The 27,847-nt window shown below is 56.9% G+C and overlaps 3 protein-coding genes across 18 annotated transcripts in view; 2 read left to right on the forward strand and 1 right to left on the reverse strand.

The window, feature by feature from the left end:
* Nucleotides 1–10,766, forward strand: part of STAB1 (stabilin 1) — a 27,172-nt gene extending 16,406 nt beyond the window's left edge. For 3 of the 14 annotated variants that reach the window (XM_037797827.1, XM_037797873.1, XM_037797865.1), the window contains 37 exons: nt 312–389; nt 479–577; nt 707–805; nt 931–1,062; nt 1,319–1,447; nt 1,638–1,694; nt 2,054–2,137; nt 2,580–2,775; nt 2,860–2,955; nt 3,046–3,091; nt 3,190–3,266; nt 3,491–3,616; nt 3,805–3,893; nt 4,052–4,126; nt 4,382–4,504; nt 4,804–4,851; nt 5,048–5,125; nt 5,239–5,385; nt 5,576–5,716; nt 5,806–5,865; nt 6,255–6,431; nt 6,514–6,600; nt 6,697–6,846; nt 6,938–6,994; nt 7,084–7,282; nt 7,638–7,787; nt 7,880–7,984; nt 8,154–8,533; nt 8,632–8,776; nt 8,855–8,988; nt 9,076–9,241; nt 9,314–9,423; nt 9,520–9,639; nt 9,722–10,054; nt 10,135–10,281; nt 10,369–10,485; nt 10,568–10,766. In XM_037797827.1, the coding sequence (XP_037653755.1) occupies nt 312–389; nt 479–577; nt 707–805; nt 931–1,062; nt 1,319–1,447; nt 1,638–1,694; nt 2,054–2,137; nt 2,580–2,775; nt 2,860–2,955; nt 3,046–3,091; nt 3,190–3,266; nt 3,491–3,616; nt 3,805–3,893; nt 4,052–4,126; nt 4,382–4,504; nt 4,804–4,851; nt 5,048–5,125; nt 5,239–5,385; nt 5,576–5,716; nt 5,806–5,865; nt 6,255–6,431; nt 6,514–6,600; nt 6,697–6,846; nt 6,938–6,994; nt 7,084–7,282; nt 7,638–7,787; nt 7,880–7,984; nt 8,154–8,533; nt 8,632–8,776; nt 8,855–8,988; nt 9,076–9,241; nt 9,314–9,423; nt 9,520–9,639; nt 9,722–10,054; nt 10,135–10,281; nt 10,369–10,485; nt 10,568–10,624 (4,614 nt within the window). In that variant the 3' untranslated portion in view covers nt 10,625–10,766. Of the gene's footprint in view, nt 1–311; nt 390–478; nt 578–706; nt 806–930; nt 1,063–1,318; nt 1,448–1,637; nt 1,695–2,053; nt 2,138–2,579; nt 2,776–2,859; nt 2,956–3,045; nt 3,092–3,189; nt 3,267–3,490; nt 3,617–3,804; nt 3,894–4,051; nt 4,127–4,381; nt 4,505–4,803; nt 4,852–5,047; nt 5,126–5,238; nt 5,386–5,575; nt 5,717–5,805; nt 5,866–6,254; nt 6,432–6,513; nt 6,601–6,696; nt 6,847–6,937; nt 6,995–7,063; nt 7,283–7,637; nt 7,788–7,879; nt 8,022–8,153; nt 8,534–8,631; nt 8,777–8,854; nt 8,989–9,075; nt 9,242–9,313; nt 9,424–9,519; nt 9,640–9,721; nt 10,055–10,134; nt 10,282–10,368; nt 10,486–10,567 lie in introns of those variants that run through there. The other 11 variants (XM_037797862.1, XM_037797849.1, XM_037797840.1 and 8 more) reach the window with 11 other exon arrangements.
* On the reverse strand, nt 10,636–19,306 carry NT5DC2 (5'-nucleotidase domain containing 2). Of its 3 annotated transcripts, none has more exons than XM_037797894.1 (14): nt 19,025–19,306; nt 15,325–15,509; nt 15,035–15,109; nt 14,716–14,771; nt 14,474–14,567; nt 14,144–14,272; nt 13,985–14,045; nt 13,796–13,898; nt 13,581–13,682; nt 13,332–13,413; nt 11,439–11,525; nt 11,219–11,359; nt 11,069–11,133; nt 10,636–10,987 (listed from the first exon to the last, which is right to left on the reverse strand). In XM_037797894.1, the coding sequence occupies exons 1-14, from the start codon at nt 19,254–19,256 to the stop codon at nt 10,726–10,728; spliced, it is 1,674 nt and encodes a 557-aa protein (XP_037653822.1). In that variant the 5' UTR covers nt 19,257–19,306; the 3' UTR covers nt 10,636–10,725. The 3 variants fall into 3 exon arrangements, with proteins under 3 accessions (XP_037653822.1, XP_037653831.1, XP_037653817.1); XM_037797903.1 differs by lacking the exon at nt 14,716–14,771 and adding an exon at nt 16,521–16,663 and having other exon boundaries at nt 14,474–14,665; nt 19,025–19,142; XM_037797889.1 differs by lacking the exon at nt 14,716–14,771 and having other exon boundaries at nt 14,474–14,665.
* A 2,440-nt stretch (nt 19,307–21,746) lies between these two features.
* Nucleotides 21,747–26,479, forward strand: SMIM4 (small integral membrane protein 4). The gene is made up of 3 exons (XM_037798058.1): nt 21,747–22,139; nt 25,083–25,170; nt 25,752–26,479. Exons 1-3 carry the CDS (start codon nt 21,989–21,991, stop codon nt 25,789–25,791), a joined length of 279 nt encoding a protein of 92 aa, XP_037653986.1. The 5' UTR covers nt 21,747–21,988; the 3' UTR covers nt 25,792–26,479.
* Nucleotides 26,480–27,847: the final 1,368 nt, after the last annotated feature.

Consider the following 27,847-nt stretch of genomic DNA (forward strand, 5'->3'; position numbering starts at 1 on the left):
TCTCCTCACCCAGCCCAGGGCTGGCTCAGATGGGTGTGCTCCGGATACACTGGCTGGTGGACAGTGTGTCTCTGGGCCAGCAGTGACAACCCTGTGGTGGGGTGTCATCCATCCTTGCCAGCACTTGCACATCTGTCCTTCAAACATGGGCCCTGGAGAGGGTCTGCATGCCCTTGGAGGGGGGTCCCAAGTCTGTGTGTCTGGTCAGACTGGGTGCCACCCGTGACCAGCAGACTCTCTGTTGGCGCTGTGCCCACTTTTAAGGGCTGTCTGTGCCCCTGGGGCTGAGCTCACTGCCTGCTGCCTTCCAGAGGGTCTGGGTGCAGAACGCCAGCGTGGACGTGGCTGACCTCCTGGCCACCAATGGCCTCCTGCACGTCCTCAGCCAGGTACGGCTGGAGGGGGTGTGTGTGCAGGGGCCCTCCTGGGCAGGCCGAGAGGCAATGACACGCTGACCAGGCCCCACGTTCTGCCCTAGGTCTTGCTGCCTCCACGAGGGGATGAGCTGGGGGGGCAGGGGTTACTGCAGCAGCTGGACTCAGTGCCTGCCTTCAGCCTCTTCCGGGAGCTGCTGCAGGTAAGGGGGCTGGGGTAGGGGGTGTCTGTTGAGGGGCGCCTCCGGGTCTGGAGGGAGCTGTCCAGCTCCCAGGATCAGGACTGAGGAGGCCACACTGATCCCCGACCCACTGCACCGCCCTCACCCCAGCACCACAGGCTGGTGCCCCAGATTGAGGCCGCCACTGCCTACACCATCTTCGTGCCCACGAACCGCTCGCTGGAGGCCCAGGGCAACGGCAGCAGCCTGGTGAGACCCCGGGGATGGGGCAACCAAGGGGGGCAGGGGTTGAAGGGGCGGAGGGTGAGCCTCCTGTCCCACACGGTGGTCCTGGAGCCCCCTGAGCTGCCACCTGCCCCCCACCCCCACTCCAGGACGCAGACACAGTGCGACACCACGTGGTCCTGGGGGAGGCGCTCTCCAAGGAAGCTCTGCGGAGAGGGGGACACCGCAACTCCCTCCTGGGCCCTGCCCACTGGCTGGTCTTCTACAACCACAGCGGCCAGGTTTGGAGTGGGGGGACGGGGGGCAAGGAGACCCACCCCGGAGACCCAGCCCTTGGCGACTCCTTCCCTTTGGAGGTCTCTCACTTGCCAGCCTCCAATCTCTGCTCCAGGGGACCTGCCCAGCCTGGGAGAGCCCTACTTCCAGCCCTCGAGGGCCTCCCTGGCTTTCTAGCCCCCAGGGTGAGGATGGGGGTGGGGTGGGGTGGGGTGGTGGGGGGCAGGGGTCAGCCTCCTACCTGCCGCCCCCCCCCCCCAGCCTGAGGTGAACCACGTGCCACTGGAGGGCCCTGTGCTGGAAGCCCCAGGCCGCTCACTGTTTGGCCTGTCGGGGGTCTTGACGGTGGGCTCAAGCCGCTGCCTACGCAGTCATGCGGAGGCCCTGAGGGTGAGGGACTGGGGCCAGAGGGCGGCAGGCGGGTGTTAGAACTGAGGTGCCCATTGGCCTGTCTGGGGGTGGGTGGGAGGGGGGGCACTTAGTCAAGCGTGGGAGAGCTGTCAGCTAGCCCTGGGAAAAGGATGGTGGGTTTGGGGACCCTCATCCAGACCGCCTGACCTCTGTCCTCCCTGCCCCCCAGGAGAAATGCATCAATTGCACCCGGAAACTCCGCTGTGCTCAGGGTTACCAGCTGCAGGTGAGGCTGGTCTTGCTTTGCCTGCTCCCACTGCTCTCAAGGTGCCTGAGCTTGCAACCTTAGTTCTGCTGGGCCCACACCTGAGGAACTGGGGAGCACGAGGGTGCCCGGAAATCCCTGGTGGAGGCCAGGAGGCCTGGGCCTGGGTCGGCTTGAGGAGGCCTTGCTCAGACTTGTCTGAGACCCATGACCCCGAGGCCTGGACCCTGCCCCTCCTCCCGTCATCTGGTTTCTCTTGGTTCCTCCCTGACATTCTTGTCATCCTACTAGTCTGTCACATCCACCTGTTGTCCATCTGTCTGTCTTCTCATGCCATGCCCTGCCCCTGGCTGACCCCTCCTGCCTGTCCCCATTTCCAGAATACCCCCAAGAAAAGCTGTGTCTACCTTTCTGGTTCCTCCTTCTCCCGGGGCTGTTCTTACACGTGTGCCAAGAAGATTGAGGTTTGCCCTGAAGCCCCCTCCCTCTCCCCAGCTCTCTGGTCAGACCTAGGAAGTGGGGGGGGGGGGGTGTCCAAGGAGGAGATCAGACTTCAGGGGCAGAGGCAGGGCCCGGACGGGGTGAGGAGAATACTGGAGGCAGGAGGGAAGTGCTGGGGGTTCGAGGCCAGAGGAGCTGGTGTTTGTCCGTGTGTCCACTCCCTGTGGGAGGGAGAATGGGACTTAGACCATAACTGGCACCCTCAGCCAAGCCCAAGAGGCAGCACCGGGTCCAGGCCCCGCTCTGCCCCTCGCTGTGGGATGCTGGCATGGCCTTGCCCTGCCTGAGCCTGGTTCCTCACCACCGCCATGGGGAGGCCCCAAGACGCCTCCCGCCCCACACCTTCTGCCCCGACATCCTGTCCTGGGCTGTGCTGGGCCCTCACCCCTTGCCCTCCATCTGCAGGTGCCTGACTGCTGTCCTGGCTTCTTCGGCACATTGTGTGAGCCTTGCCCGGGGGGTGTGGGTGGTGTGTGCTCGGGCCACGGGCAGTGCCAGGACAGATTCCTGGGCAGTGGGGAGTGCCGTTGCCACGAGGGCTTCCATGGAACGGCCTGTGAGATGTGCGAGCTGGGCCGCTACGGGCCCGACTGTGCTGGAGGTGAGGATAGGAGAGGACGCACGGCAGGTGGGGGGCAGCATGGGGGCAGTGGGGTAACTCCTGCCCTTCCTGTCCCACTCCCAGTGTGTAACTGTGCCCATGGGCTGTGCCAGGAGGGACTTCGAGGGGACGGAAGTTGTGTCTGTAACGTGGGCTGGCAGGGCCTCCGCTGTGACCAGAGTAAGTGGGCCCCAAGGAAATGGGTGGGTGGCTCCTGGGGGCGGGCAGTTCCTGGGTCCTGATGACCAGAACCACCTCCCTACCCCCCAGATATCACCGGTCCTCAGTGTCCAAAGAAATGTGACCCCAATGCCAAGTGAGCGAGCCCAGCCTGGAGTGGGTGGGGGAGAGGGTGGGATGCCTGGGGGTCAGGGCAGGGGCTCAGCACAGCCTGAGCTGCTCCATCCCTCCCAGCTGCGCACAGGACTCAGCTGGAGCCCCCGCCTGCGTCTGTGCCGCGGGATACTCGGGCGACGGCATCCACTGTTCAGGTGCAGCCACATGATGCCCTGGCCCTTCCCTGAAATCCTGGGGTGGTTGTCCCCACAAATCCCTCCCCACTTCTAGCTCCCAGTTATTGCTGTCTTACCTATCACTGTCCCCTTTCTGGTCCTGCTCCCCTCTGACCTTTGCCCTTCTCCCATGCCCTCCTTCTCTGCCCCTGCCCTGCCCGTGTGCCTGTTCCTCACGGCTCTCCGGGCCCATCTACTCCCAGAGGTGGACCCCTGTGCTCATGCCCATGGGGGCTGCTCCTCGCACGCCAACTGCACCAAGGTGGCCCCTGGGCAGCGGATATGCACCTGCAAGGAAGGCTACACGGGTGATGGGGAGCTGTGCCAGGGTGAGGCTGGGACCCCCCCAACTTGGGAGTAGGTAGGGCTGGGCATCTGGCTTCAGTGATCTGAGTCAGACTAGGAAGGCTGAGGGGCAAAGAGGGTTGTGGGGACTGAGGTGCCAAAAGAGTGGGGGGTGAGAACCTAGATGGATAGATGACTGGTGGAGCTGGCTAGGGCCCCTCCTTCATCACAGCATCTCCTACCCCAGAAGTTAACCGCTGTCTCATCCACCACGGGGGTTGTCATATTCACGCCGAGTGCATCCCCGCGGGACCCCAGCAGGTCAGCACAACGGGGCTGGACACTGGGGCTGTGTCCTCCCCATAGTGTGGGGCCTCTCTTCAGACCAGGCCCGGGGGAGGGGATGCCCCTTCTGCCCTGGGCACTGGCTAACCCTTGGCTTCCAGTAGCCCCACTGATTAGGGTTTTGGGGGGGACAGGTCTCCTGCAGCTGCCGCGAGGGTTACAGTGGCGATGGTGTCCGCACCTGTGAGCTCCTGGACCCCTGTTCCCAGGTCAGGCCCCCAGCTCCAACCCATTTCACAAGGGGAGGGGACTGAGGCAGGAACCATTTGTCCTTACCCCTGGCAGTGTCCTACAGGCCTCTGAAGGGTAGGCCACTGCCTCTACCCTGCAAGCTCAGGTCTGGCTTATCTGTAGGCCATGGGACTGTGGGGGTTGCGAAGGGACCTGCATGGTCCCCTCCACAGGGCTGGGTGGGATAGAGTCCTGGGAGCCATTGATGCCTCCCTCTTCTGTCCCTACCTCAGGACAATGGAGGCTGCAGCCCCTATGCCATGTGCAAAAGCACGGGGGATGGCCAGAGGACATGCACCTGTGACCCAGCCCACACTGTGGGTGATGGCTTCACCTGCCGTGCCCGAGTTGGCCTGGTAATGACACCCAAGTCTGACCCTTGACCTGACCTTGGCCATGCCCCATGGGCCTGACCCATGATCTTGGCCAAGACTCCAGGTTTGTTCCTGATCCTGGCCATGACCCTGATCCCTGACTCACCTGGACCTGACCCCAGCTGTAGCCTGTGAAACTAATCCTGACCCCAGCTCAGACTCCCCTGGCTTTCCTTTCCTCATCTCTGCCTTGGCCAGACCTTGGGCCGTAGGTGCTGGGACAGGCACCAGGCCCTGAATGGGGGCCATCCAAAATCTGAGCTGATCCTCGCTCCCCCCAGGAGCTCCTCCGGGACAGGCAGGCCTCATTCTTCAGCCTCTACCTGCTGGTGAGTGACTGGCCTGCCTCTGTGACCTGTAGGCCTTACCCTTCGCTGGGGCCTCGATGTTCCCATCTGATTAGGGGGTTGGCTGGGCTGGGCTGGTCCCTAAGAGCCCAGGTCTTCCTGGAAAATTGGTGGAAGCCTCGAGTTGGTCCTAGGTTGTCCCACTTCCACTCAAGCTGCCCCTCACTCCCCACCCCAGGAGTACAAGGAGCTCAAGAGCGATGGGCCTTTCACAATCTTTGTGCCACAAGCGGATCTGATGGCCAACCTGTCACAGGTAACACGGCGCCTGTTAGGAGGCTGGGGAGGAATGGGCATTCTGGTGGTGGGCACTGGGTGGGCAGAAGGGGCAGTCAGGGGCCCCCACTACCCTCACGACTCCTGCTCCAGGATGAGCTGGTCCGGATTCGCGCACACCGCCAGCTGGTGTTCCGCTACCACGTGATCAGCTGCCGCCAGCTGCGGAGCCAGGAGCTGCTGGACTTGGGGTACGCCACGGCGCTCTCCGGACACCCGCTGCGCTTCAGCGAGAGGGAGGTGCGTCCCGGCCCGGCCCGGCCACTCCGCCCCGACCCGGGCCTGCCCATGCCGGGGTCTCAGCCCCTCGGGGGCCTTCCCTCACCCGGAGTGTGGCCGCCACCCAAGACCCGCCCCCACCTAGGCTCCGCCCCCGCCCCGCCCGTGGTTCTCCACACGGGCCTCATGCGGTCCCGTGCCCCGCCCCCAGGGCAGCATCTACCTCAATGATTTTGCGCGCGTCGTGAGCAGTGACCACGAGGCGGTGAACGGTGTCCTGCACTTCATCGACCGTGTCCTGCTGCCGCCCGATGCGCTCCACTGGCAGCCTGACGCCGCCCCGACTCCGCGGGTATGGCTTGGGCACCGGCTGGGGGGCTGGAAGGCAGACCTCCCCCTCCTCCCCGCCGAACCTCACTGCTCAGGCGCGTCTTTCCCCAGAGAAATGTGACCGCCGCCGCTGAGAGCTTCGGTTACAAGATCTTCAGCGGCCTCATGAAGGTACTTCCTGTCAGTGTGTGCAACTGCATGCATAATCTGTGTACACCTGCTTGTGTGTGTGCCCGTGTGAGTGAGCAGATCTGTGCATGCTCTGGTGTGCCCAGGCCACATCTGTGAGCATGAGCCACCGGTGTGAGCGCACAGCTGTGCTTATGTGTACCCACATACCTGACAACAGTGTGCCTTGTTAAGGCGTGTGCACACCCATCCTGGCATGTGTGTCTGCCCATGTCTGCCTGGTATGGTCCCAGCTGAGTGTGGCCAGTGGGAATGCCTGGGTCTCTGGAGCCCCTAGTAGCCCCTCCCGGTCTGTACGGCCCAGCCCGCTGCCTCTGTCTGCCAGTAACTGGCTGGGCTGTGACTGCCACACCTCTGCCCCGTCCCGCCAGACGGCCGGTCTCCTGCCCTTGCTTCGAGATGCGTCCCATAGGCCCCTCACGATGCTGTGGCCCACAGACTCTGCCCTGCAAGCCCTGCCCCCCGAGCGCCAGAACTGGCTGTACCACGAGGCCCACCGTGACAAGCTGGCGGCCATTCTGAGAGGCCACGTGATCCGCAACATCGAGGTGGGTGCACCCTCAGATTTTGGTTCCCACCACCTGCAGCCAGCCTGCCTGCCCAACTCCAACCTTGGCTCCATCCACTCAGGCCTTGGCATCCGACCTGCCCAACCTGGGCCTGCTGCGCACCATGCATGGGACCCCCATCTCCTTCTCCTGCAGCCGGGTCCGGCCTGTGAGTCTGGGGAGGCCTTGGATGAGGCAGGCGGGAGGCAGGGTCCCTGGCAGTGGGGGCTGCAGTGCACCAGTGACCCATGTGCATTCCCTGCAGGGTGAGCTCATGGTGGGTGAGGACGACGCACACATTGTGCAGCGTTACCTGCCCTTTGAGGGTGGACTGGCCTACGGCATTGACCAGCTGTTGGAGCCGCCGGGCCTTGGTGCCCGCTGTGACCGCTTTGAGACCTGGCCACTGCGGCAGGTGAGGGAGGTCCTAGGCTGCAGGTGGATGGGCAGGGGACTAAGCCTGTCTGGCCACCCACCTGACCTGTGTTGGCCTCCATGCCTTTCAGAGGACCTGCGGCATCTGTGGGCTGGAGCCGCCCTGTCCTGAGGGCTCACAGGAGCAGGTGAGGGGTTGGGGGCTGGGTGGGGAGTAGGGCAGAGGTCATGGACCAACAAGCTCTGGCTGTCTGCAGCCTGACTCCTCTCTGCCCAGGGCAGCCCCGAGGTCTGCTGGCCCTACTACTCAAGGTTCTGGACATCCCCTTCACTGCGCTACACAGGACTGCGCAGCTGGGCCCGGCCCAGCCTCTGGAGTCAGCCCCAGAGCCTGGGCAGGGGCTGCCGCCGCAACTGTGTTACTACCAGCTGGAAGGCCAGCTGTTGCCCCGGGCACTATGGCAGTGAGTGCCAAGGTGAGCATCCTGAGGCCATAGATGCTGCTGACTGGCTCCTCTAGCCTCTGAGAGAGCTGTTACTGAGAAAGAATCTTGGGTGGTCAGGGGCTGCAGGTTTGTAGTCAAGTGGAGTTTGGCTGGAGGGGAGGCTCTAAGAGGTGGGGTAAGTGTGTGGATGGTACAAGACCTGGAGGTGGGTACCAGGGGGGTGTTCTCCAGGGTGCAGGAGCTTGGAGGGTTCTTGGTGGGGCACGGACACAGGTGGGTTGGTATTTCCGGATGGCTGGCATGGCTAGGCGGGGTGCATGTATGTGGGGTTTCAGATGAGAGCCAGCCACTGGCCCCATTCTGACACCACCATCCCCTCCCCTAGCATGCCCTGGGGGCCCCAGCAGCCCCTGTAGTGACCATGGCTTGTGCCTGGATGGTATGAGCGGCAGTGGGCAGTGTAAATGCCACTTGGGTTTCACCGGGACAGCGTGTGAGCTCTGCAGCCCTGGTGCCTTTGGGCCCCATTGCCAAGGTGGGCCAACCCTGCCCTGCCTTCCCACCCTGCTCCCTGATTCCCTTGGCCCCCATCTGCCAACCTTCATCTTCTTTCATCCCTCTTCCCAGCCTGCCACTGCACCCCCCATGGCCGCTGTGATGACGGCCTTGGGGGCTCGGGCTCCTGCTTCTGTGATGAGGGCTGGACCGGGCCACGCTGTGAAGTACAGCTGGGTTAGTCGCCCTTGGCCTGTGCCCATCCTTCATGCTTGTATGTACTTGCACATACCATTGCAGCCCCGATTGCACACATACGGGAAGGCACTGAGGGTGGAGGGGCAGCAGGTGAAGGCAAGGAGGGCAGCTACTAATCTGGCTGTGTGGGGATGGGCATGGGGGACAGAGCTGCAGCCTGTGTGTGTCCCATCCTGCGCACCCCAGGCCATGTGCCGTGCAGGCAACAGCTGTGAGTGCAGTCTGGGCTATGAAGGGGATGGCTACGTGTGTACAGGTAAGCAGGTGGGTGAGGACAAGTTCGGTGGGCCCCCATTCCCATCCTGTCACCTGCTCCAACCACTCCTGCCCCCAGTGGCAGACCTGTGCCGGGATGGGCATGGCAGCTGCAGCAAGCATGCCAACTGCAGCCAAGTAGGCACAGTGGTCACTTGTGCCTGCCTGCCGGACTACGAGGGTGATGGCTGGAGCTGCCAGGCCCGTAACCCCTGTGCCGACAGCCACCGTGGGGGCTGCAGCGAGCATGCCGACTGCCTCAACACTGGCCCGGTGAGCAGGCAGGGTGGCCAAGCTGGCAGGGTGGGGAGACCCCCAGAGACTGGCTCCCCCAGTCCCTAAAGGGCACCACCTGCTTCCCACCTTGCCAGAATGCCCGGCGCTGTGCGTGCCATGCTGGCTATGTGGGCGATGGGCTGCAGTGCCTGGAGGAGCCCAAGCCACCCGTGGACCGCTGCCTGGGCCAGCCACCACCCTGCCATGCAGACGCCATGTGTACTGACCTGCACTTCCAGGGTATGCTTCCCTGCCTGTGCCATGCCCTTGCTTTATCCTGCCATGCCTGCCAGCTGACCATGTACCCCTCTCCTCTAGAGAAACAGGCTGGTGTCTTCCACCTCCAGGCCACCAGCGGCCCTTACGGCCTCAACTTCTCAGAGGCTGAGGCAGTGTGTGGGGCCCAGGGAGCCGTCCTGGCCTCCCTCCCTCAGCTCTCGGCTGCCCAGCAGGTGTGTGCATCCCAGAGTCTGGAGCTGAGCTGATGGGGACTGCTGGAGTTAGGCCCCGGACTTCAACATCCCCTCCTTTCCCTGCAGCTGGGCTTCCACCTGTGTCTTGTGGGCTGGCTGGCCAATGGCACGGCTGCCCACCCCGTCGTTTTCCCTGCGGCAGACTGTGGTGATGGCCAAGTGGGCATAGTCAGCCTGGGTGCCCGGCGGAACCTCTCAGAGCACTGGGACGCCTACTGCTACCGCACACAAGGTTCAGCTACCCCACCTGCCCCCTCCCTGGCTCTACCCCTTCCACCAGTCCACTGACCTGCCTTCCCTGCAGATGTGGCCTGCCGATGCCGCAATGGCTTTGTGGGCGATGGGACTAGTGTGTGCAATGGGAAGTTGCTTGATGTGCTGGCTGCCACTGCCAACTTCTCCACCTTCTATGGGGTAAGCAGGAACCTAGCCTGGGGCAGGGGTATTACAGGGTAGCTGGAATCCCTGGGAAGGGAGTCTGCCCCCATTCCTGTCTTCCTGCCCACCCAGATGCTTCTGGGCTATGCCAATTCCACCCAGCGGGGTCTCGACTTCCTGGACTTCCTGGATGATGAGCTCACCTACAAGACACTCTTCGTCCCTGTCAACGAAGGCTTTGTGGATAACATGGTAGCAGGGACCGTGGACAGAGCAGGGTTGGCGTCCACTTTCTCTGACTGGCCTGAGCCAACAGGTCTTGCTTTGCCTGCAGACACTGAGTGGCCCTGACCTGGAGCTGCACGCCTCCAATGCCACCTTCCTGAGTGCCAATGCCAGCCAGGGTTCCTTGCTCCTTACTCATTCAGGCCTCAGCCTCGTTGTCAGTGCTGTGAGCCCTGACAACACTTCTTGGATCCCTGGGGTGAGTCCAACCACCGCACCTCACCTGCTGGCCCCAGTCCTCACTTACCTGCCAGGCCTGACTCTAGTATCCTCACAGGCCCCTGGGGCAGTTGTGGTTAGCAGTGTCATTGAGTGGGACATCATGGCATTTAATGGCATCATCCATGCCCTAGGCAGCCCTCTCCTGGCACCTCCACAGCCGGTGAGTCAGGGGGTGGAGAGGCAGCCATGAGGGGTGGGAGGGACAATTCTGGCCAAGTCTTTGACACTGAACATTTGCAGCGGGCGGTGTTGGCACCTGAGGTTCCCCCCGTGGCAGCAGGAGTGGGAGCTGTGGTAGCTGCTGGAGCACTGCTTGGCCTGGTGGCTGGAGCCTTCTACCTCCGTGCCCGAGGCAAGGCTACGGGCTTTGGCTTCTCTGCCTTCCAGGTAAGGTTGGGGCTGGCTGGGGCTAGTGGGGAGCTCAGCCCTTCGATCTCACCCAAGGCCCCCTCTCTACTTACCCTCTGCTCCCAGGCAGAAGATGATGCTGATGATGACTTCTCCCCTTGGCAGGAAGGGACCAGCCCAGCCCTGGTCTCCATCCCCAATCCTGTCTTTGGCAGCCAGGATACTTTCTGTGAGCCCTTTGACGTAAGTGTGGGGAGCACGGGGGCTGTGGATGTGGGCCCAGGGTCTGGTCTCGGCCCAGCCACAAACAGCCTTCCCATCTTAGGATCCGCTCTTGGAGGAGGAATTCCCCGACACTCAGAGGATCCTCGCAGTCAAGTGACACAGCAGGGCTGAGGAATGTGCAGGAAGGAGAGGCCTTTATTGCTCATCTGGACACAGGCCCAGGGTGGCTGGGGCCTGTCCCGGACAATAAAGGTACCCTCAGCGGATATGAGCCATGTCGCCGAGGAAGGGTGTCTTCATGCAGCCGGTGCACAGCTGGTCCATCCATAGCGGGGCCTCGTGCTGCAGGGGCGTGCGGCGCGGGTAGAAGGTGAAATCTACGCGGTAGTTGAGCAGGCAGCTGAGGGAGGCCATGTAGAGATCGGAGAAGCGCACAAGGCGCCGTGAGAAGTAGGTGGGGTTGTGGAAGGTGCGGAAGATGCTCCCAAACTGAGGGTTGAACAGGGCTTTGGTGATGCACCTGGGGAGGGGGACACAGCAGGGCACTTAGAGGGTGGGCACAGGAGGGGTGGGGCCCCTGGCCTGGCTCTGCCCTGCTCACCTCAGCTCCTGCCGCTCCTTCATCCAGGCAGCCAGCACCTGCCGTGACTCCGCGTCCTGGTAGGTCTGGGGGAGACCCAGCGTGCGCTCACTCAGTATGTGTAAGCAGCAACGCTGGGCCCCTCCCTGGGGTGCTCGGTCCACCCCGCACCTGCATACGTTCCAGCAGCCCCGTGAGTGCCTGCTGCCATGTCAGTGAGTGCATGTACTGCTCCGTGTTGATGATGCGGATCTCCCGCTCCAGCTCAGGGATGATGGCACCCGTGCGCCAGCCATGCCGCAACATGAGGTCCTGGTAGGTAGGGACAGGCTCAGCACCAGATGCACAGGCTCCCTCCCCTCCCCCTGCAGCCCACCTTGCTCCCCCTCACCGCTAAGTCACTGTAGAGGTGGTCTCCAAAGTAGAGCACGCGGGGGCCACGCCACTCCGTCAGGCGCAGGAAGTCAAACAGGTTTCCCTGGGAGAGGTGGGGAACGCTACTGAGCCCAGTGTGCTGACGGGGCTCCCATGGGGCTGCTGGAACCAGGCCTTGTCCTCCACCAGACCCCTAACTCCCCAGAGGCAGTGAGGCCCCTCCAGCCGGATGCCGGCTGCCCTTTCCCGTGGCCTCATGGTCCCCTCTCTGGGCTCTAGCCCTCGCCACTTCCCCCTCACACTCGGGAAGGGGGGGTCCGCCTGCTGGGAAGGTCTCCTACTGTAAGCCTGGCATGATGCCGTGTGTCTTAAGGGTCTCCCCTCCCTGTGGTTTCACATCCACCCTCTGTGGGAAACAGATGACAGCTGATGCCCCAGAATCCTGAAAGGAGCCCTTTAGACCCTAAGCCCTTCCTGCCCTCCGTCCAGAGGGACACGGCAGGCCAATGGCAGACTCACTGCAAGGCACTGACCCTTCCTGCCCCAAGGCTGTGGAAAAGATGAAAACACCCAACCAGGCTCAGACACAACTGGGGAAGTGTGCAAGGGACCAGAAAGCGAGAAATTTCCCAGAGCAGAAAGTACAGAAGCCCACAGTCCAAAAGAGAGAAGAATTTACACCTGGCAAAATAGAGTTAATACACAGTTTGTGCATTCTTCAGAGAGATAAAAACTAGTGGGGAAACAAGTGGTAATGAAATAACAATTGCTGAAATAGGCTCAAATAGAGAGGCTGAGAAGCAGGCAGACAGGCAGACCCTGCTGAAAAGGGAAGTAGAGATGTGGGTGAGATGTGGTGGATGTTCCCCTGAGGACAGGTACTGACCAGGCAGGGTGGAGCCCAAGGTTCCAGCAACTGAAGACCAAGACAAGGCAGAAAAAGTTGGGGGCTTAGAGTGAAAGGCCACCCAGAGCCTGTAGGATCCAACACACAGCAGCATGAGATTTCAGAACACCGGCACAAAGAAAAGCCTCAGAGCTGCCGAGGGAGAAAGAGATGTGTTTCCCACAAAGGTGAGTGACTCACAGCCATAAGGCCAGGATGCCAAGACAAAGCAGAGTGTCACCCTGAGAGCTGAAGGGAAGAGCCTACACCTGAGGGGTCCCCAGAGAGTTGGGGGACAGCAGGGAGAGAGGCTGGGCAGTGGGCGGGGTGGGAGTACTGCCTGCAGCCCAGGCCTTGGCACTGTGAGGCTGTTCTCTGTGGCAGCTCCCTTGGCCCACTGATGGTTTCCTTCCATGCCCGCCCCCAAGAAGCCTAGTTCAACCAGGATTTCCGCATTCCAGCTAGAGCCAAATACCTTAATCACCTCCTGCTCATAGTTGCCTAATTGCCCAGCCCAGTTCCAGGCCCTGTCTCATCTTCCCAACAGCCAGGACAGGGAATGTCGGCCCTCCTGTCAGCACCCCCACTAGCCCTGCTCCCCCCACAAGCCTCAGCCAGCTGCGTTCTGGCTAAATAGTAGTGCCATTTTAGTAGGCACTCAGCAAACGTGAAGCCATTCTAAGGCTTTAACACCACAACTCAAGGACAGAGTAACACCTCTTTTGCAGACAAGGAAAACAAGGCACAGAGAGGGCAAGTGCTAGTGAGTAGCGGAGTTGGAGTTCAAATCCAGGTAGCCTGACCCAGAGGCCAAGCTCTTAACTCTGCACAGCCCTGCAGCCATTCCCAAGGACTCAGGCCCATGGTGTGAGGGGATGGACAACGGCAGAGGGACTCAGGGTGTGTGGAAGCAGACGTGACGGCTGGTCTGGCCCAAGGAGGGTGTGTCACTTCCTTAGAGGCTGCCCTGCCACTGCCCTGTGTCCACAGGCCCCCACACCCCTCACCCCCAATGTCCCTTACCTGCCGATAGATCTTGCCCTTTTCCAGGCGGGTGATACGGTCCCACTGGAGAGAGCCCTTTTCATCGAGTTTCCTGAAAGGCCTGGGGTGGGGGCAGAGGGCGTGGTTTCCAGTCTGCGGCAGGGCCACAAGCCAGCAGGGGCGCCTTCACCCCAGGCACACAGGGCAGAGAAGGAAGGGCAGGTGGGGATGCCTCTGTCCCTTCATTGGGGGTTCCTGGCCCGTCTACCCCGCCAGGACAAGCCATACTTGCGCCGGTCGGTGAAAAAGCTGGGTTTGTCCGCCTGGACGATGACCACATCAAAGAGCTGGCGCCAGTCGGGGCCCACCATGTGCCGCATCCCCTTGTCCCTGGGCAAAGGCAGGGCAGGAGGCAGGTGGTCTGAGGGGGCTCCGGGCCTGCCCACCCCACCCAGGGCCCCAGTGGTGCCCTGTGCCTCTGCCCACAGCAGAGCTGGACTCACACAAAGCTGAAAGGGCTGTTGGTGATAAGGAAGAGCTGTTTCCCATGAGTAACCAGGCGATTCAGGACAGCGAATGTTTCATCTCCTCTCAAGATGTACTTCTCTAATGGGGGGAGACGGGTCTGTGAAGGCCAGTCCCACCCGCCCTGCTCAGGCAGGCTGTGGGGGTTAGCTACTGTCCACACTTACCCATGTCCTGCTCAATCCACTGGTACATGAGGCCCTTCACGTGTACATCTCGAATGGCATCCTATGGGCAGAGCAGGGAGAGTGAGGGTGTGGCAGGGGCCCTGCTGTGGCTGGATTTCACCTTCCCTGCCCTCCTAGGGCCAAGCCCAACAGCCTCACTGTCACATCCTTGTAGAGGTGCGTTTGATCGAACTCCAAGCCGTGGCCCAGGAAGTGGTCCACCACACAGGAGAGCAGTGCCATCTCCGGCAGTGAGAAGATGTCCATGAACTGCTTGATGGAGGGGCCCTGGGGAGGGGCCACCATCTCAGCATCCCCTTGGTACCCCCACCCCCAGTCCTGGAGACCTGGACCTCTGGATCTTCCCTGGGACACTAGTACAGGGGGTGGCCCCAGGTCAGGACTGGCCCATGGGGAGTGGGCAGTGCCTCCCAGGAAGCCTGTGTCTGCGAGATCACAGACGCAGGCAGCAGCAGGTGGAGCAAGTACCTTGCCATAGAAGCCACTCATCTGGTACAGTGGGATGTGCTGGGTGCCCCCATACAGGGCGATCACCTCCTCATCTGGCACGGGCTGAAGGCCCCTGGGTGGACGCACAGACTCCATCAGCCCAAGGTGGTCCTTGAGCCCAGGCCACGGCACAGGGTGGGGGACAGTGGGGTGAGGCAAGACAGTGTGGACCTGGAACAGCAGGCAGGGGTGGGGGTCGGGGGGGGGGGGTCAGCACTGACCTGTAGGCTGTCCCCAGCTGTACATAATGGAAAGCGTCAATCTTCATCAGAAGGCTCTGGGGCACCAAGGGGGCAGGACAGGCAGTGAGGAGTGATTTTGCCATTGGCCCTGAGCCAGACTCCTCGGGCCCCACGTTGAAGCCCTAAGTGACTAGTTACAAAGGGATCACATGCACAGCAGGAGGAAGCTACAGCTTTGAGGCCAAGGGAATGGGGAGATGAGCTGTCCCTCCAGGGGGTGGGGATGGGGGTGCTGAGGATTGGCCCTATACACATCCAGTCAGGGGGACCAGGGGTAGTCAGTGGCCCAACCACTCACCTTCCGGATGTCGTAGTGGAGGCCACGGATGGCAAAGTTGGGGTTGTAGTCGTATTTCCGAATTCCCTCTGGGTACTGTTAGGGGAAACAAGGCCAGACCTGAGCTAGTGACACTGCCAGAGCTGTTGAACCTCAGAGGCTCAATGTAGCCACTGTCCAGGGCAGCTGCCAGGCCAGGAGTCTGGGGAGCCCCATAACTCACCCCCAGGGTTGGGCCATGCTGGGCCTTGGAAGTATAGGCCCAGGACCTGGGCTTGGTGGTGGCAACGGCCCCCCATTGGCAGCCTCACCTTGTAGTGCTCGATCAGGATGTCACGGGCAGCAGAGAAGATCTTGGGGTGCAAGGTATCTGCATACTGGGCCAGTGTGTAGTCGTAGTCAAAGCCATAGACTTCGACACCACTCAGGCTGATCTCGTTGTTGGCGTAGATGGCTGCTGGGTTCAGGAGGCTGCAGACCTCAGGGGGCAGGAGGTCTAGAGGAAAGAGATGCAGAGGCAGTGATGATGAGGCTGATGATCACAGCAGCAGATGGTGACTGGGTACTTTCTGGGAGCTCAGCCTGTCAGCCTCACAAAATGCCCCCCAGCTGGTTATACTTAGCCCAAGGTTGCAGATGGTCAAATGAGGCTCAGAGAGATGCTACCTGTCCAGGATCACATAGTTGGGGGTAAGGCAGAGCTGGCAATGGGCCAAGCCCAGTCAGTACTCCTACCCATGGGCCCCTAAGCCCCCTAAGACCACTGCCTGCAGCCTACCAGGTGCACACATGTCCCTCAGGCTCTCATCACGAAGACCTACCAGACACAGAAGTAGCCTACTCATGGCTATGCTCAGATCCTGGCCACACACCTCAGGTAGGGACACAGTTCTCAGTACTGTCTACAATGCGAGTTCTACCCCTTGCTCAAAACTCTTTCTTGATCAAACACCACTGTCTAGACCCTATGGGAGAAAGACTTCTCTGCTCTTCTCTCAGGCTGCCTAGCCTGGCCCATCAATTAAGCTACTTGGGTGTATGTGTGGATCAGCATGGGGCGGGATCAAGGACCCCAACCTGGGGGCGCTGAGGCCATGGGTGTACCTTTCCACCTCACCTGGAGCTGGGGTTAGCGCATAGGAACACTAGCTGGGGTGGGGGCCACTGAGTACCCCTTTGTTGCTCAGGCTGCCAGCTCGGAACAGCTGCCACAGCCCAAGGAGTAAGGCTCCTCTAATCGGATTTCAGCTGCCCGCCAGCCTGCATAATGACATTTGCTGGCACTGGCCAGGGAACATTGCTAATTACAACAGGTGGGACGTGTGAAGTCGGGTTCTGGGCTGTTACCCAGACTGCTTCTTTCTGGGAACGTGGCTGTGGCCACCCCAATCCCCTGGCCACCCAAGTTGACTCTGAGACTCAAAGCAGGGAGGCCAAGTGGGGCACTGTGCTGAGTGGCCTCTGGGGTCCCAGCGAGGCAGACGAGGCTGTGGGACCCCAGACTCACCTGCCTTGGTTTCCCCATCTGTACAGTGGGGGAGGAGTGATGGAAAAGGCATGCGCTTTGAGGTCACACAGACGAGACCAGGCCGTCCTTCACGGCTGTGACCTCAGGAGTCACCTCACCTCCTGGGCCTCGTTTCCTTGTTTCTAAAGGGGGAATAAAAATTGTGCCAACCTACAGAATCACTGAGAGAGTTATATGGAACGTGCTCTGTGCAGCATTCCCACCCTGCACCTGTGCGAATGCAGGATAATGGGTAATGTGCCTCCTGAATCCATGACCTCCCTGCTCTAATTTCCCTGCAACACTAAGAGTGACAGGGAGAGGGGAGCAGGCAGAACTAGGTATGCAGGGCACTGCTCTGTGGGGTTCCCAGGTAGCCCTGTTCCTGAGACCTCTAAACTTTGGCCAAGGTCCAAAATAATAGCCCAAGCATCAGGGAATTCCAGTCTCAGATACACAACCACTCAACAACTGAAGCCCCTGGCCAAGCAGTGTGCCTGGCAGCTGTTCCTGCTCAGAGGCCGGCACCCCACAGATGGGCTCCCATGTTCAGAAGCAGTCACATCTGAGGCCCCTTTGGAACACAGGGCTCCAGCCCCACCCCTCTTTCCTTTTGATTCAAGTGCAGATGTGGGTGGAGGAACAGGTGTGGCTGGTTCCTCTGGCGGGCTCAGGACAGCACAGGCCTGGAATGGAGCAGCTGCTTCAGATCCATGGGATCTGTGGCTCTGTGGATCACTCCCCACGTGGATGCATGGGAGCCGCACCTGAGATGCCCCTCACCTGGCATCTGACTGGGCCTCGCCCTCCCCACAGTCCTGAGTTCCTGGGTACTCTGAGTAACTCTTGGTGCAGTGTCACCAAGGATGGAAGGGGTCTGGCTTGGCAGTGCAGCCCCTTGCTGCCAGAGTCCTAACCAAGTCCCAGCCTTCGTCTGTGACCTTGAGGATGTTCCCAGGGATGAATGAACCTCCCAGAAATGAGGCAGGTTGGGGAGGCAGCCCACAGAGCCTGGCCTCCTGATCCAATTTCTGGCTGGAGAAAACCATAATGCAAGGGACCACAGGGTTCTACTCTCTTCCACAGTGCAGTCAGCACTGAGAGGGGAGCTGGGTAAGGATGTGGTCCCCAACTTGTACAGGCCTGATAGGTTTACTGGTTTCACTGCCCAGCCCCCACCCTCCTTTCTCCTTCTCAGTCCCCCGTACTTCGCTCATCCCCACCTGCCCATGGCTTCAGGTTCCAGGGCCAAGTCCTCCCCATGGGACTTGCTTGTGTGTGCCATCCTCCAAGCAGCTGCAGAGGACATGTGCAGTCTGCCTTAGAAGCTCATCTCATCCCATCCTCACACTACTCCTGTGAGATACACTTACTCTCCACTGTCCTGAGGAGGGCTTTGGGGCTCAAGGAAGTGGAGTCACTTCTGCAGACCACCCAGCAGTGTGTAAAAGAGTTGAGATTTGAATTTGGGTTGCCCTGCCTGCTCTTAACCACTTTGCCCCTCTGCATAGCCTTCTGATGTCCCCACACTAAGGGTAGGTGGGTTGGGCTACTGCTCTGTTCTTAGGGCTGATGGGTTGGCTCAGAGCCTGGCTCCATGGTAAAATTTTGCTCACAGGCATTGGCCCAAGGTACACCTCAGTGCACAGAATCTCTCCCAGAAAACCCAGCCAGCTCAGGAAGGGATAAGTAAGGCTAGCTTTTTCTCTTGGCTGTCATGATAACATCTCAGTGGAAACTATCTTGCCTCTTGTGCACCAAAGGAACTTAGAGGTCTCTGCAAAGATCTGAGTTAGGCCCTGGAGGACCATGCCCAGTAGACCCCCTCCAGCCTCACCAGGGCACCCGCAGCCCACCCCTTTTCTGAGAGGATGCCTCAGCTCTTATCAGCCCATTTTGCAAAGAGCAAAGAGAAGAACGGCAGAGCTAAAGGGCTTTGGCCAATGCAACAGCAATCCTTTTAGATTGCTGGGGCCACTTGGTCTTGCTTCTTCAACATCTTTGTTCCAACACGGGCCTCCCGGATAGAGAGTGCTCCGGACTTCCAGGGTGAAATCTGGAACTGCCGGGAAAGTTCAGCCGGGAGCCCGCTGGTCGACTGGCTTTGCCCACTGCACTCCTGCAACTAAGGGCCGAAGGAGCACAAGGGGTTGGGGCATCTCCGCCGCAAATCTGGCTTGGGGGGAAACCCCAGGGACAGAACGGAGAGGCCAAGCACTTCAGTGGCCGCTCCCGGAACACCGAGTTCTTGCAAAGGGAGCCGAGGAACAAACCTCTCTTCTTCCCGCGGAGACTCAGGACGCCCCAACAGCTCCCAGAACGACCCGCCACAGCGTCTCCCAAACAGCCACCGAGCCCTCGGGTTTCCGGGCCGGGGCGAGCCCCATTGGGGCGCTTCCTTCGAGGAGCTGGCCCCTCTCGCTCCGTCCATCTGTTCATCGTCTCGGAGCGCGCCTTTGCCTCGCGGCCCTCGCCCCCCACCCGCCCCACGCCGGCTCACTCACCGTGCACCAGCCTCCGCATGTCCTGGTAACGAGCCCACAGGTGCTCGCTGAGCTCGGCCCCGCCAGCGGGCGCCGGGGCTGACGCGGGGCGCGGGCTGCCCGGGCAGTGGGCGCCGGGACCCGGGGGGCCGCAGCCAGGGCAGGAGGGCGAGGACGAGGCGGCTCGCTGTCCGCCGTGGCCTCCGCACAGCAGCCAGAGCCGAGTGGCCGCCCGCAGCCCGGCACCCGCCATGCCCCCTGCGCGCCGCCCGCGCTGCCCTCGGACCGTCCGCCAGCCCGCTGCCCTCCGACTGCGCGCCCGCCACGGTGGCCGCGTGCTCTTCACGGAGGCTGGCCAATGGGCGCGACGCGCGGAGCCCGGCCGGCCAATGGGCGCGCCACTCCGCCCCGGGGGCGGGAGGTCCCGGGACGCGGCGGGGCGGGGCGGGCTCCCGGCCCCCTCCCCCAGTCTCTGGCGCGGCGGGGAAGGAGTCTGCGCCCCCCTTTGGCCGCTGCTGTAGCGATGGCGGTGCCTTCTGTCCCTCGCCCGGGAGGCCGGAGGGCCTGAGAGCTGCCATCCCCACGAGGCCCCGGACGGCCGGAACGCGGACAGGAGTGGACCGGAGCGCAGAGAGTCCTCCCCTGCTCCTGGGTCCTCCCGAGACCCCTTGTCCGCCCTTCCCTCAGGCCCTGAGTCCTCCTGCCGGGAGTCGTCTCTCCCACCGACTCTGCCCGCAGACCCGAACCCGAGTCGCTTCACTCAATTCGCCCAGAGAATAAAGAACCCTTCCAGCGTACGCCCCGGTGCCAGCTCTTCTGGGGGATAAGACCCCGGAACTTCAGGGCGGCCGAGGATCTCAGGCATCCGCTTCTCTCTGCCGCCATGTACCCCACACAATTGAGCCCTTTGTAGTTTTTAACTTGGGGCAGGGCAGCTGGGCCGTGCGCCGCATGGCTCTAAACGCAGCGAAAGGAGCGCCGATAAGCCCAACTCCTTGTTTCCCAGCGCAGGCCTCCCTCTTGAGATGCCACTATGTTTTGTAGCAGTGTCGCCAGACTTTCCTCCCAAATTCCTACCCAGGACCACTCTCCATCCGCGTTTCTTCTACTCAGATCGGTTTTCTGAGCCTGCTTGCACAAGGCGCTGGGCTCTGTCAGTGGGGAGACGGTCAGATGGGGCACACTTTGTTTCCTTGGGGTGCTCTCAGGGTGGCCTTCTTAGGTTTAAGTATGTGTGTGCATTGGAAGCTCCATTGCACCTTGCGCTGGCCGCTGGCCCAAGGATGGGATCTTGGGTGGTGCCAACCGTTGCCGTAGGTTAGGCGGAAGCTGGGGAACTGGCCCCAGTGAGCCTTCCTCTGGCAAGAGGTGGAACACTGCTGAGCACCGTGCAGGTGAGGGTGAGTTGGGTGGAGTCGGCCCGAGGGAGGGAGCTTCCAGGCCTCCCCTCCAGGGCTGGTTATGCAGGTGGCAAGCAGCTCAGGCCGCCTTTCTACCGGCCCCATGACCCACCCCACCCCCCTTTAAAACTTTCTATTTAATTTTAATGGTGGTAACGGATACATAACATAGTTTTAACCACTCATGATCCTTTTGAGAGAATTTGCTTGCTCTCTGCTCTGCCCCAGCTTGTTTTTGTGTATTTTGTGTTCACATCACCAAACCTTCTTATTGGTTCTCTTTCCATCAGATTTTCTTAGATTGTCTAATAGTTCTGTCTCCCTTCTCGGAGTTGCTCCTCCAGTTTTTGTTGTTGTTGTTGTTTTCTTTTTTTAATGTAAGCTTTGAGTAATGGGGGTGCCACCTCTTACAGACATATTCAGCAAGCACAGCGAGGTGGTGAACAGTGAAGGCTCTGGAGCCAGAGCTCTGCTTCTACCCGGTTTAGCCTCAGCTTTTCTGAAAAGCCAGCAAGATGAAAATATTCGGGGTGGATGTGTGGAATATGTGTAAAGAGATAGGGCTCAATCAGTCATGATTTCACAATATTATAGGCAATGCTAACTGGGCCGTTACAATGCGCCAGGCATTGTACTAAGTGTTTTACATGTGTTGTCTCACTAAATCCTCACAGCCTCTGAGAAAAAGGTACTTGCTATTAGCCCCATTTTACAGATTAGGGCCTGGGGCACAGATTAATTTAGAGAATACCTATGGAGCCAGGACCGTGTTCTGAAAGCAGAGCCCATGCTCTTTAACTCTCATGCTCTTCTGTGATTATTGTGAATGAGATAAGGCATAATATAAGGCACCTACAAGTGCCTATATTAAGGCAAATTCCCCATGCAGGATAGCTTTCATTAACTTTAGGGTTGTCTGTTGCAAGTGTTTATTTAGACTTCTGTTATGATAACGATAGAGTTCAGCCTTCAACAATGCGTATCAAATTCTGTTATTTTTAGAAGTCTATTCACCAGTCACGTCTCCGGATCAAACGCAATGCATCGAGTAATTGCATTTTAGAGTAAGGTGCAGGAGACTTTTAGCCCGTCAGAGAGGGTCCTCACTTTCACCAGGACATTAGGGAAAAAGATGGCGGTGGCAGAGTAGGGGGCGCGGCTGCCAACTCCGAGAGCGGGCCTGTACTGGGAGGCGGGGCCGGGCCGGGTGAACGCCACGTGGGCGGACCCGCCCCCTTTTGGGCCTTCTAGCCTCCAGAGCCGAGGCGCCTGCGCCGGCTCGCTCAGGCCGGTCCATCCTCACAGAGCACGCGCGCTCCACCGTACTCTGATTGGGGGAGCTGCGCGCTCCGCTGCACTCTGATTGGTGAAGCCGCCTCCTACCGTGGGTCCCGCGAGCGCCCCTGGTTGAGCTCTGCGCCAGCCGGGTGGTGACGACCCGCGGGGATCCGGTAACCTCCAGGCTGTTAAGCACGGCGAGGACTGGCAGGACGGCCGGCTCCATCCGGCGCTTCAGCCGGGTGGCAAGAGCAGCTCCAAATCGGGCCTGGTTCCGCCGTACCCCTCTCGATAGTCTCGCTGGAACATGTTGTCCAGGGCCCAGGTGAGGCGGGTTCTGCAGCGGGTGCCCGGGAAGCAGCGACTCGGCATCTACAGGTTCCTGCCCTTCTTTTTTGTCCTGGGAGGAACGATGGAGTGGATCATGATCAAAGTGCGCGTGGGCCAGGAGACCTTCTGTAAGTGGGGGTGCAGCAGCCTCCGTTTCATTTCAGGAAGGCCTGAAGCGGCAGGAGACCCGTTTTCCTGGGGTTATTCTTAGGGGCTGACGGCTTATTCCACTCAGAGCGCTCCTGGGCCAAGCTGCTTTCACCCTTGTCCGAAGGACAAGTGCGGTTCGGTTCCCTTGGTGGTCTTGACCTGTAAACGAGGCGATAAAGGCACAATGGCGTCCAACCTTGAGACCTTCCCTGTACTTTGAGGGGAGGGCACATGCCTCCAGTCAGACCATCCTCCTCTCAAGCCTGCCCTTCCTGCCCATGCCGATGATGCTGTTTGGGTTTCAAGGAACAGACTTACTTGCTCACACCATCTTAAGAGGGGTGGATCCTGAGGATCCAGGGAAATTTCTCTTTTAACTACTGGCCAGTCCTCTCTGGCCTCTATAGTACAAACTTTGGAGGGAGCTGGTCTGCCTAGCTTAGCCAGTTGTCACTGACTTTACAGGGCACAGACACTGACACCAGGTCCCTTGCCCCTGGCATTTCTTTGCTAAGCACTGGCTCTGGGCAGGCCAGTTCCTCTTCCGGGAAGACTTCCCCAGCTCCTAGGCCCTTTTTGCTTTGCCCCTTTCCTGAAACACTATTAACTGGGAATTGACAACCCTTATTTTCTTACTTTACATTAGTGCTTTCTGAAGATATGTTTTTAGGCCTGTTCATCCACTCATCAGCATTTAATGAACACTGATGGAAGGATATTATGAATAAGGCTGAGGGACCCCACCCCAAAGAACTCTAAGGGGAAAGTCAGATCATAGTTACATGAAGTGTGATCAGTGCTGGGAACCTGGATATAAGACTCTTGGGTGGGGTACCTCAACCAAACTGGATGGTTCAGGGAAGGTTTCCTGGAGAAGTCACTGTATAAACTGGGGCCCTGAAGACTGAGCAGGTGTCAGCCAGGTGAGAAGTTTTGCGATGGGGTTGACAGTGTCGTCATGGCAGTGGTAAGAGCAGTCACGAGGCCTTGGTGAGAGTATGCTGTAACTGTTTGCAGGACTGAAACAGGTAAACAAAATGAGGGACGAAGTGGTTAGAAATGTGCCAGGGCAGGGCCAAAAATTGACTGGATAACAACAATGTACCCCAAAGGATTGAAGGGTTTTAAGCAGTGAATTAATGTGTGGAGAATGGCTTCCTGTGGAGGGATTGGCAGAACACATAGGCTGTGTACTTGGCTGTCTAGGTTTGAGATAGTGGCTTGGTCTAGGGTGGGGGTAGAAGGGATGTCAAAGCGGGTGGAGTGGAGACATACGGGGAGGTAGAACTGACAGGACTTGGTGTTTGAGTGGACTCAGGACATGAGGGAGTCAAGGTTTCTGGAGGGACAGTTGGAGCAGAGGTGGTACCATTCTTCAAGGCAGGGGTGATTTTGGGCTCCATTTTGGGGCTCTGAGGTGGAGATGTTATACAGATCTGAAGCTCAGAAGGCAGATCTGGATTTGTGGGTTGGTCACAAGCAGATTGTGATGAAAGCTAAAGGAGTCAAATCTCAACATTTGAAGGGAGACAGAGAGTGGCCAAAGGCAAGGAGGAAAACCAAGACGGTCTGGTATCACACAGGACAGGAGGTTCAAGAAGTTGACTCTGTGAAGGGGAGATATTCTGGTGATAGCACCTGGTAAGAAGGGGGAAGACTAGAGGATATGCAAATGCTGTTGGGGAAGGAGGGATTGGAGAGAAGCTGGAGAAACTTTGGATTTTGAGAAGGTGAGAGAGGATGGGATCAGAGTAGGGTAGAGAGAGTAACCCTTGGAAGTTAGCTAGAAGTGTTCGCTGATGATTTGATTTTTCTCCCTGAAGTAAGAGTTTATGATCATTTGGGGTGGTTAAATAAGGGTCAAGGTCATGGCTAAGGAAACACTGTCAGGCATCACAGTGGACCCAGTTAGATGTATTTGACTCTGCAGTGCTCACCAAGCTGAGTGAGGCACAGAGAAGGGAGGAAGTTGGCTTCATCTGTGGTTGGGGTTTTGAGTATATGTGTCAAGAAGTTAAGATGCTGGTAAGGGAATTAAGGAATTTCAGCTTTTTTGGGCAAGAGGAGGGAACAAGATGGGACTGAAAGGAACAGCAGGGCCAAGGGCCTAGGGAAGGAGTTGGTGAGGTCCAAAGACAGAGTGCTATAAGGGTGGTAGGGGTTGTTGTCAGAGAGAAGAATGTCTTAATTTATTACTTCATAGGGAAACTGCAAACGGATAAGCAGAATTTGCCTGGAGAAGTCAGGGAGGTGAAGGAGGCTGGCGCTTCATCCTCACAGATGTTGCTGTCTGGGAAGATGGAACAGGGCAGGGTCATGGAGTCTGAGCTAGATGTCAGAGTTTTCAGTGACTGAAGGGAAGTGATGGAGAGCAGATGCCAGCACAGAGAGGATGGTGACAGTCAAACGGCATGAGCCCCAAAGGAAAAAGGGTTTTTTACATGAGGGTAGCGGATCAATAGTCTGGAAAAGCAGCAGCAGAGGGCAAGGAAACTGACTTTACTTCCTGACCCTGAGGTTGCTGGGTGTGAGGAGAGGGAGAGTTACCAGGCAGAGAGCTGCAGGTAAGAAGTGCCTTTGTGGAGGGAGGAGGATGCAGGAGGAAGAGTAGGATTTCAGAAAGCAGAACAGAATTGTGAGGGGCAAGGAGAGAGGGAGGCCTGATAGTATTGCTAAGAAGTGTGCCAGTACATGATCCTATCTTTCACAACACAGCCTCTTAACCTGTTATTGAAGCCCAGAGCTCAATTAACATAGACCTCATTTAACTCAAGATTTGTTTTAAATTAATTTTAACATTGACGTTGAGATTAAGAAGCAAGCAACACAGCTTGACTATTATTTGAGCTAAGATCTGAGTATTTTTATTTTTAATTTCTTGTGTTTTTTAAAAATCTAAGTACAATTTTCATTTGACACAGATGATGTCTACCGTAGAAAAGCCTCGGAAAGACAGTATCAGAGAAGGCTGGAAGATTCATCAGAGACTGAACTTCAGCATTCAATAAAGTGAATATGAAATTTTACTACTGTTTCAACTCCTTTAAAAAGTACTTTTCAGATCTTTTGTTCTTACACAGTTTGTCCTTAGCAGCTCTACAGGATTCTCATAACTAAGTTTACAAAGAATTTTTTATAGTTTTGCAGTCTCTGTGTAACTACTCCCTAAGTCACTGCTGGTTGTGGGAAATATTTCCTCCTAAACCATAGGCACCCACCAAACCTAGTCCATGAAATATTCTCAATTCAAAGGTCAATTAGGATACTTATCAGTGCAGTCTGAATTGCCTGTGAACTCCTTTGTTTCTAGGCAACAAATGATAACTTTACTACTTTGTTGCAGAATTCAAATTCAATCATGGACATAAAAGTAAGATATCGTCCATTATAAGATCATTTAAATTGGGATAAAAAATTATGTGGATTTCATTTCTGCTAAATCAGGATAAATAATTATGCAGATTTCATTTCTGTGGATTTCAATTTCTGTAAACATTTTGCTAGGGTGGTGGGAATTCCTAAGTGTCTGCATATTATTCTTGCCAAGTGTTCTTGTGAACAGAAATAAAATAACCCCTTCCCTTGCCTAGCTCCACTGACATTAAAGGGCTGGACCTTCATGAGGACTGAAGTTGACAGCCTTTACACTCCTCTTGAGATGAAGATGCAGCTCTTGCATCCAGCTACTAAAGAAAACACTTGCTCCTTCTGTAAGAAAGTGAATCTATACTTGAACTATACCATAGAATCAATCTATTAGGAGAGATTTTGCAAGGTGACCCAGATTAAGTTTGGGTCAGCTAGTGAAAAAGCAAAGGCATCTTTCCATGCTTGCTAAACACAATCCAATGTCTTTTCAAAAAGAAAATATCTACATATTAGGGAAGACTAAGTTTCAAAATAGTTTCTAACTGCTGCTGACAAAAAAGCAAGCAGATTAGTGTAAGGCCACAGGGTCTCCTCCAGTTAATGATCTCTGCCACATATATCTCTTTTAAAAATTTTCTAATTTAAGCTAGTTTATCCATGTTAGAACCAATTCAGTGTAAATAAAGAACTGACTATTCAGCCACCATCAGGAGATGGCTTGAACATGAAGACGAGGGAGAGAAATATGGTTCATCCTATTCTCATGCGCTGCTGTGTCAGCTAAAGAGTTCTTGTGAGCCTAACCTTGGAGACATTTTAGTTGATTAGACTGCTGCATAAGAAATTAAAATTGTGGAATGAAGCATTTCAATTATGTGGCCTTATTCTATATATTTTCCTCCCCAGTTTTAGAAGTTTAAATAACATTTGATACAGAGAATATGTAACACACACACTTTTACAATGAATAATAATGAACACTAATAAAACCATCATCCAACTACTAAACAAGAGGATTGTGGGTTCCTTTCCTGGCCCATCCCCCTGCCTCCAACTTAGAGGGAACCACTAAACCTGAGTTTTGTGTTAACCTTCCCTAGGGTTTCCCTCTGCATTTTACTTTCTATTAAAGTGCTGATTTATGGATGAACAACAAACTTTTGAAAGTGACAGGACAATGTCTGACTTCAGGCAAATAATTACTGTAATTAAATTGAAGGTGTTTTCCACAGCACGTTGCTATAGAGGAAGTATTGATCTGTGTTAACCAAGGTGCAAGTCTTTTAACTTGGCCTCAAAACATTTTTTAACCCGCCTACTAGAAGTATGGCTCTATCCTACTTATCAGACACTGGAACTATTTAGGGGAACTTAATAATTTAAAGTGAAAAGAACAGCAGGGCTCTTATATGTTGCGTTCAAAACTGCAGTGCCCCCTAGTGTTAGCTGCAAAATAAAAATTTTAATAAAAGATAATCCAAATTTCAAAAAAGTATAGAAATTATTCTAGAATGAAGAAAATCTAATTAGCATTTGCTGCCAGAAGTCTACCTCCACATTGATGATGGGGAAAGAACATGGGCTTTGGAGCGTCACTTTATCATGTGAATTGATAGGGAAAGTCCCTGTTTGGCACATAGAAAAGACTCAGTAAACAAGGGCTATATTTCTTCATCTAGCATTCCTGTTTTGGAAGTCTTATATAAAACCCTGATGTTTATAACTGAATCACATTACCTGTCTTTTAAACAAATACATAGGGACCACAGTGTTTTCCAAAGCAATTGCTCTCCTAGTAAAGCAAGACTAATGCTTAGTCTTCACAAGTGTATTATATATTTGCAATTTCCTGCTACGTTTATATTCAAGTCACAAGACATGAATACCATGTCTATTCTGAGGAAATAAATAGTCTGTTAAGCTGGTCAGTTCTGAATGTTCATTCAGCTGACCTAGCGTATTTCCAAACTAAAAAGGAACAGAGTAATACTTAGCATTATACTTGTTTGCAGGTTGTGTTCAGCTAGGATGTTTATTTATCAACGATCATTCAAAATATGCTCATGAGCACAGGTGACAGTAAAGCCCTAAACTCTGAGGAAGGCAGAACCCACAGGGATTTGCAAAGTGATGTTAGAGGAAAACAGTTGGTTGATTTTATCAACATTTTCTATTATAAGCGTGGTCATGTTTTAAGAGCTTATAAACATGTTAGAGAGACCTGGGCCACTGTCCTCTTTGTACCCAGACAATCTGACTATTTGAAACAGGTTATATACTGCTTTGTAAGAGGGAACATGCTTTCCTCATCTTTCAC

This window comes from Choloepus didactylus, chromosome 1 (assembly GCF_015220235.1).
Source record: "Choloepus didactylus isolate mChoDid1 chromosome 1, mChoDid1.pri, whole genome shotgun sequence".
Lineage (NCBI taxonomy): Eukaryota > Metazoa > Chordata > Mammalia > Pilosa > Megalonychidae > Choloepus > Choloepus didactylus.

Excerpts from the sequence above, each read along its gene's own strand:
- SMIM4 (XM_037798058.1), top strand. The coding sequence starts at position 21,989 with ATGTTGTCCAGGGCCCAGGTGAGGCGGGTTCTGCAGCGGGTGCCCGGG. Across the intron at positions 22,140-25,082 it reads CGTGGGCCAGGAGACCTTCT|ATGATGTCTACCGTAGAAAA; the intron begins GTAAGTGGGGGT and ends CATTTGACACAG. Across the intron at positions 25,171-25,751 it reads GAACTTCAGCATTCAATAAA|CTCCACTGACATTAAAGGGC; the intron begins GTGAATATGAAA and ends TCCCTTGCCTAG.
- NT5DC2 (XM_037797889.1), bottom strand. The coding sequence starts at position 19,256 with ATGGCGGGTGCCGGGCTGCGGGCGGCCACTCGGCTCTGGCTGCTGTGC. Across the intron at positions 15,110-15,324 it reads TCCTGATCGAGCACTACAAG|TACCCAGAGGGAATTCGGAA; the intron begins GTGAGGCTGCCA and ends TTCCCCTAACAG. Across the intron at positions 10,988-11,068 it reads AAGGAGCGGCAGGAGCTGAG|GTGCATCACCAAAGCCCTGT; the intron begins GTGAGCAGGGCA and ends CCCCCTCCCCAG.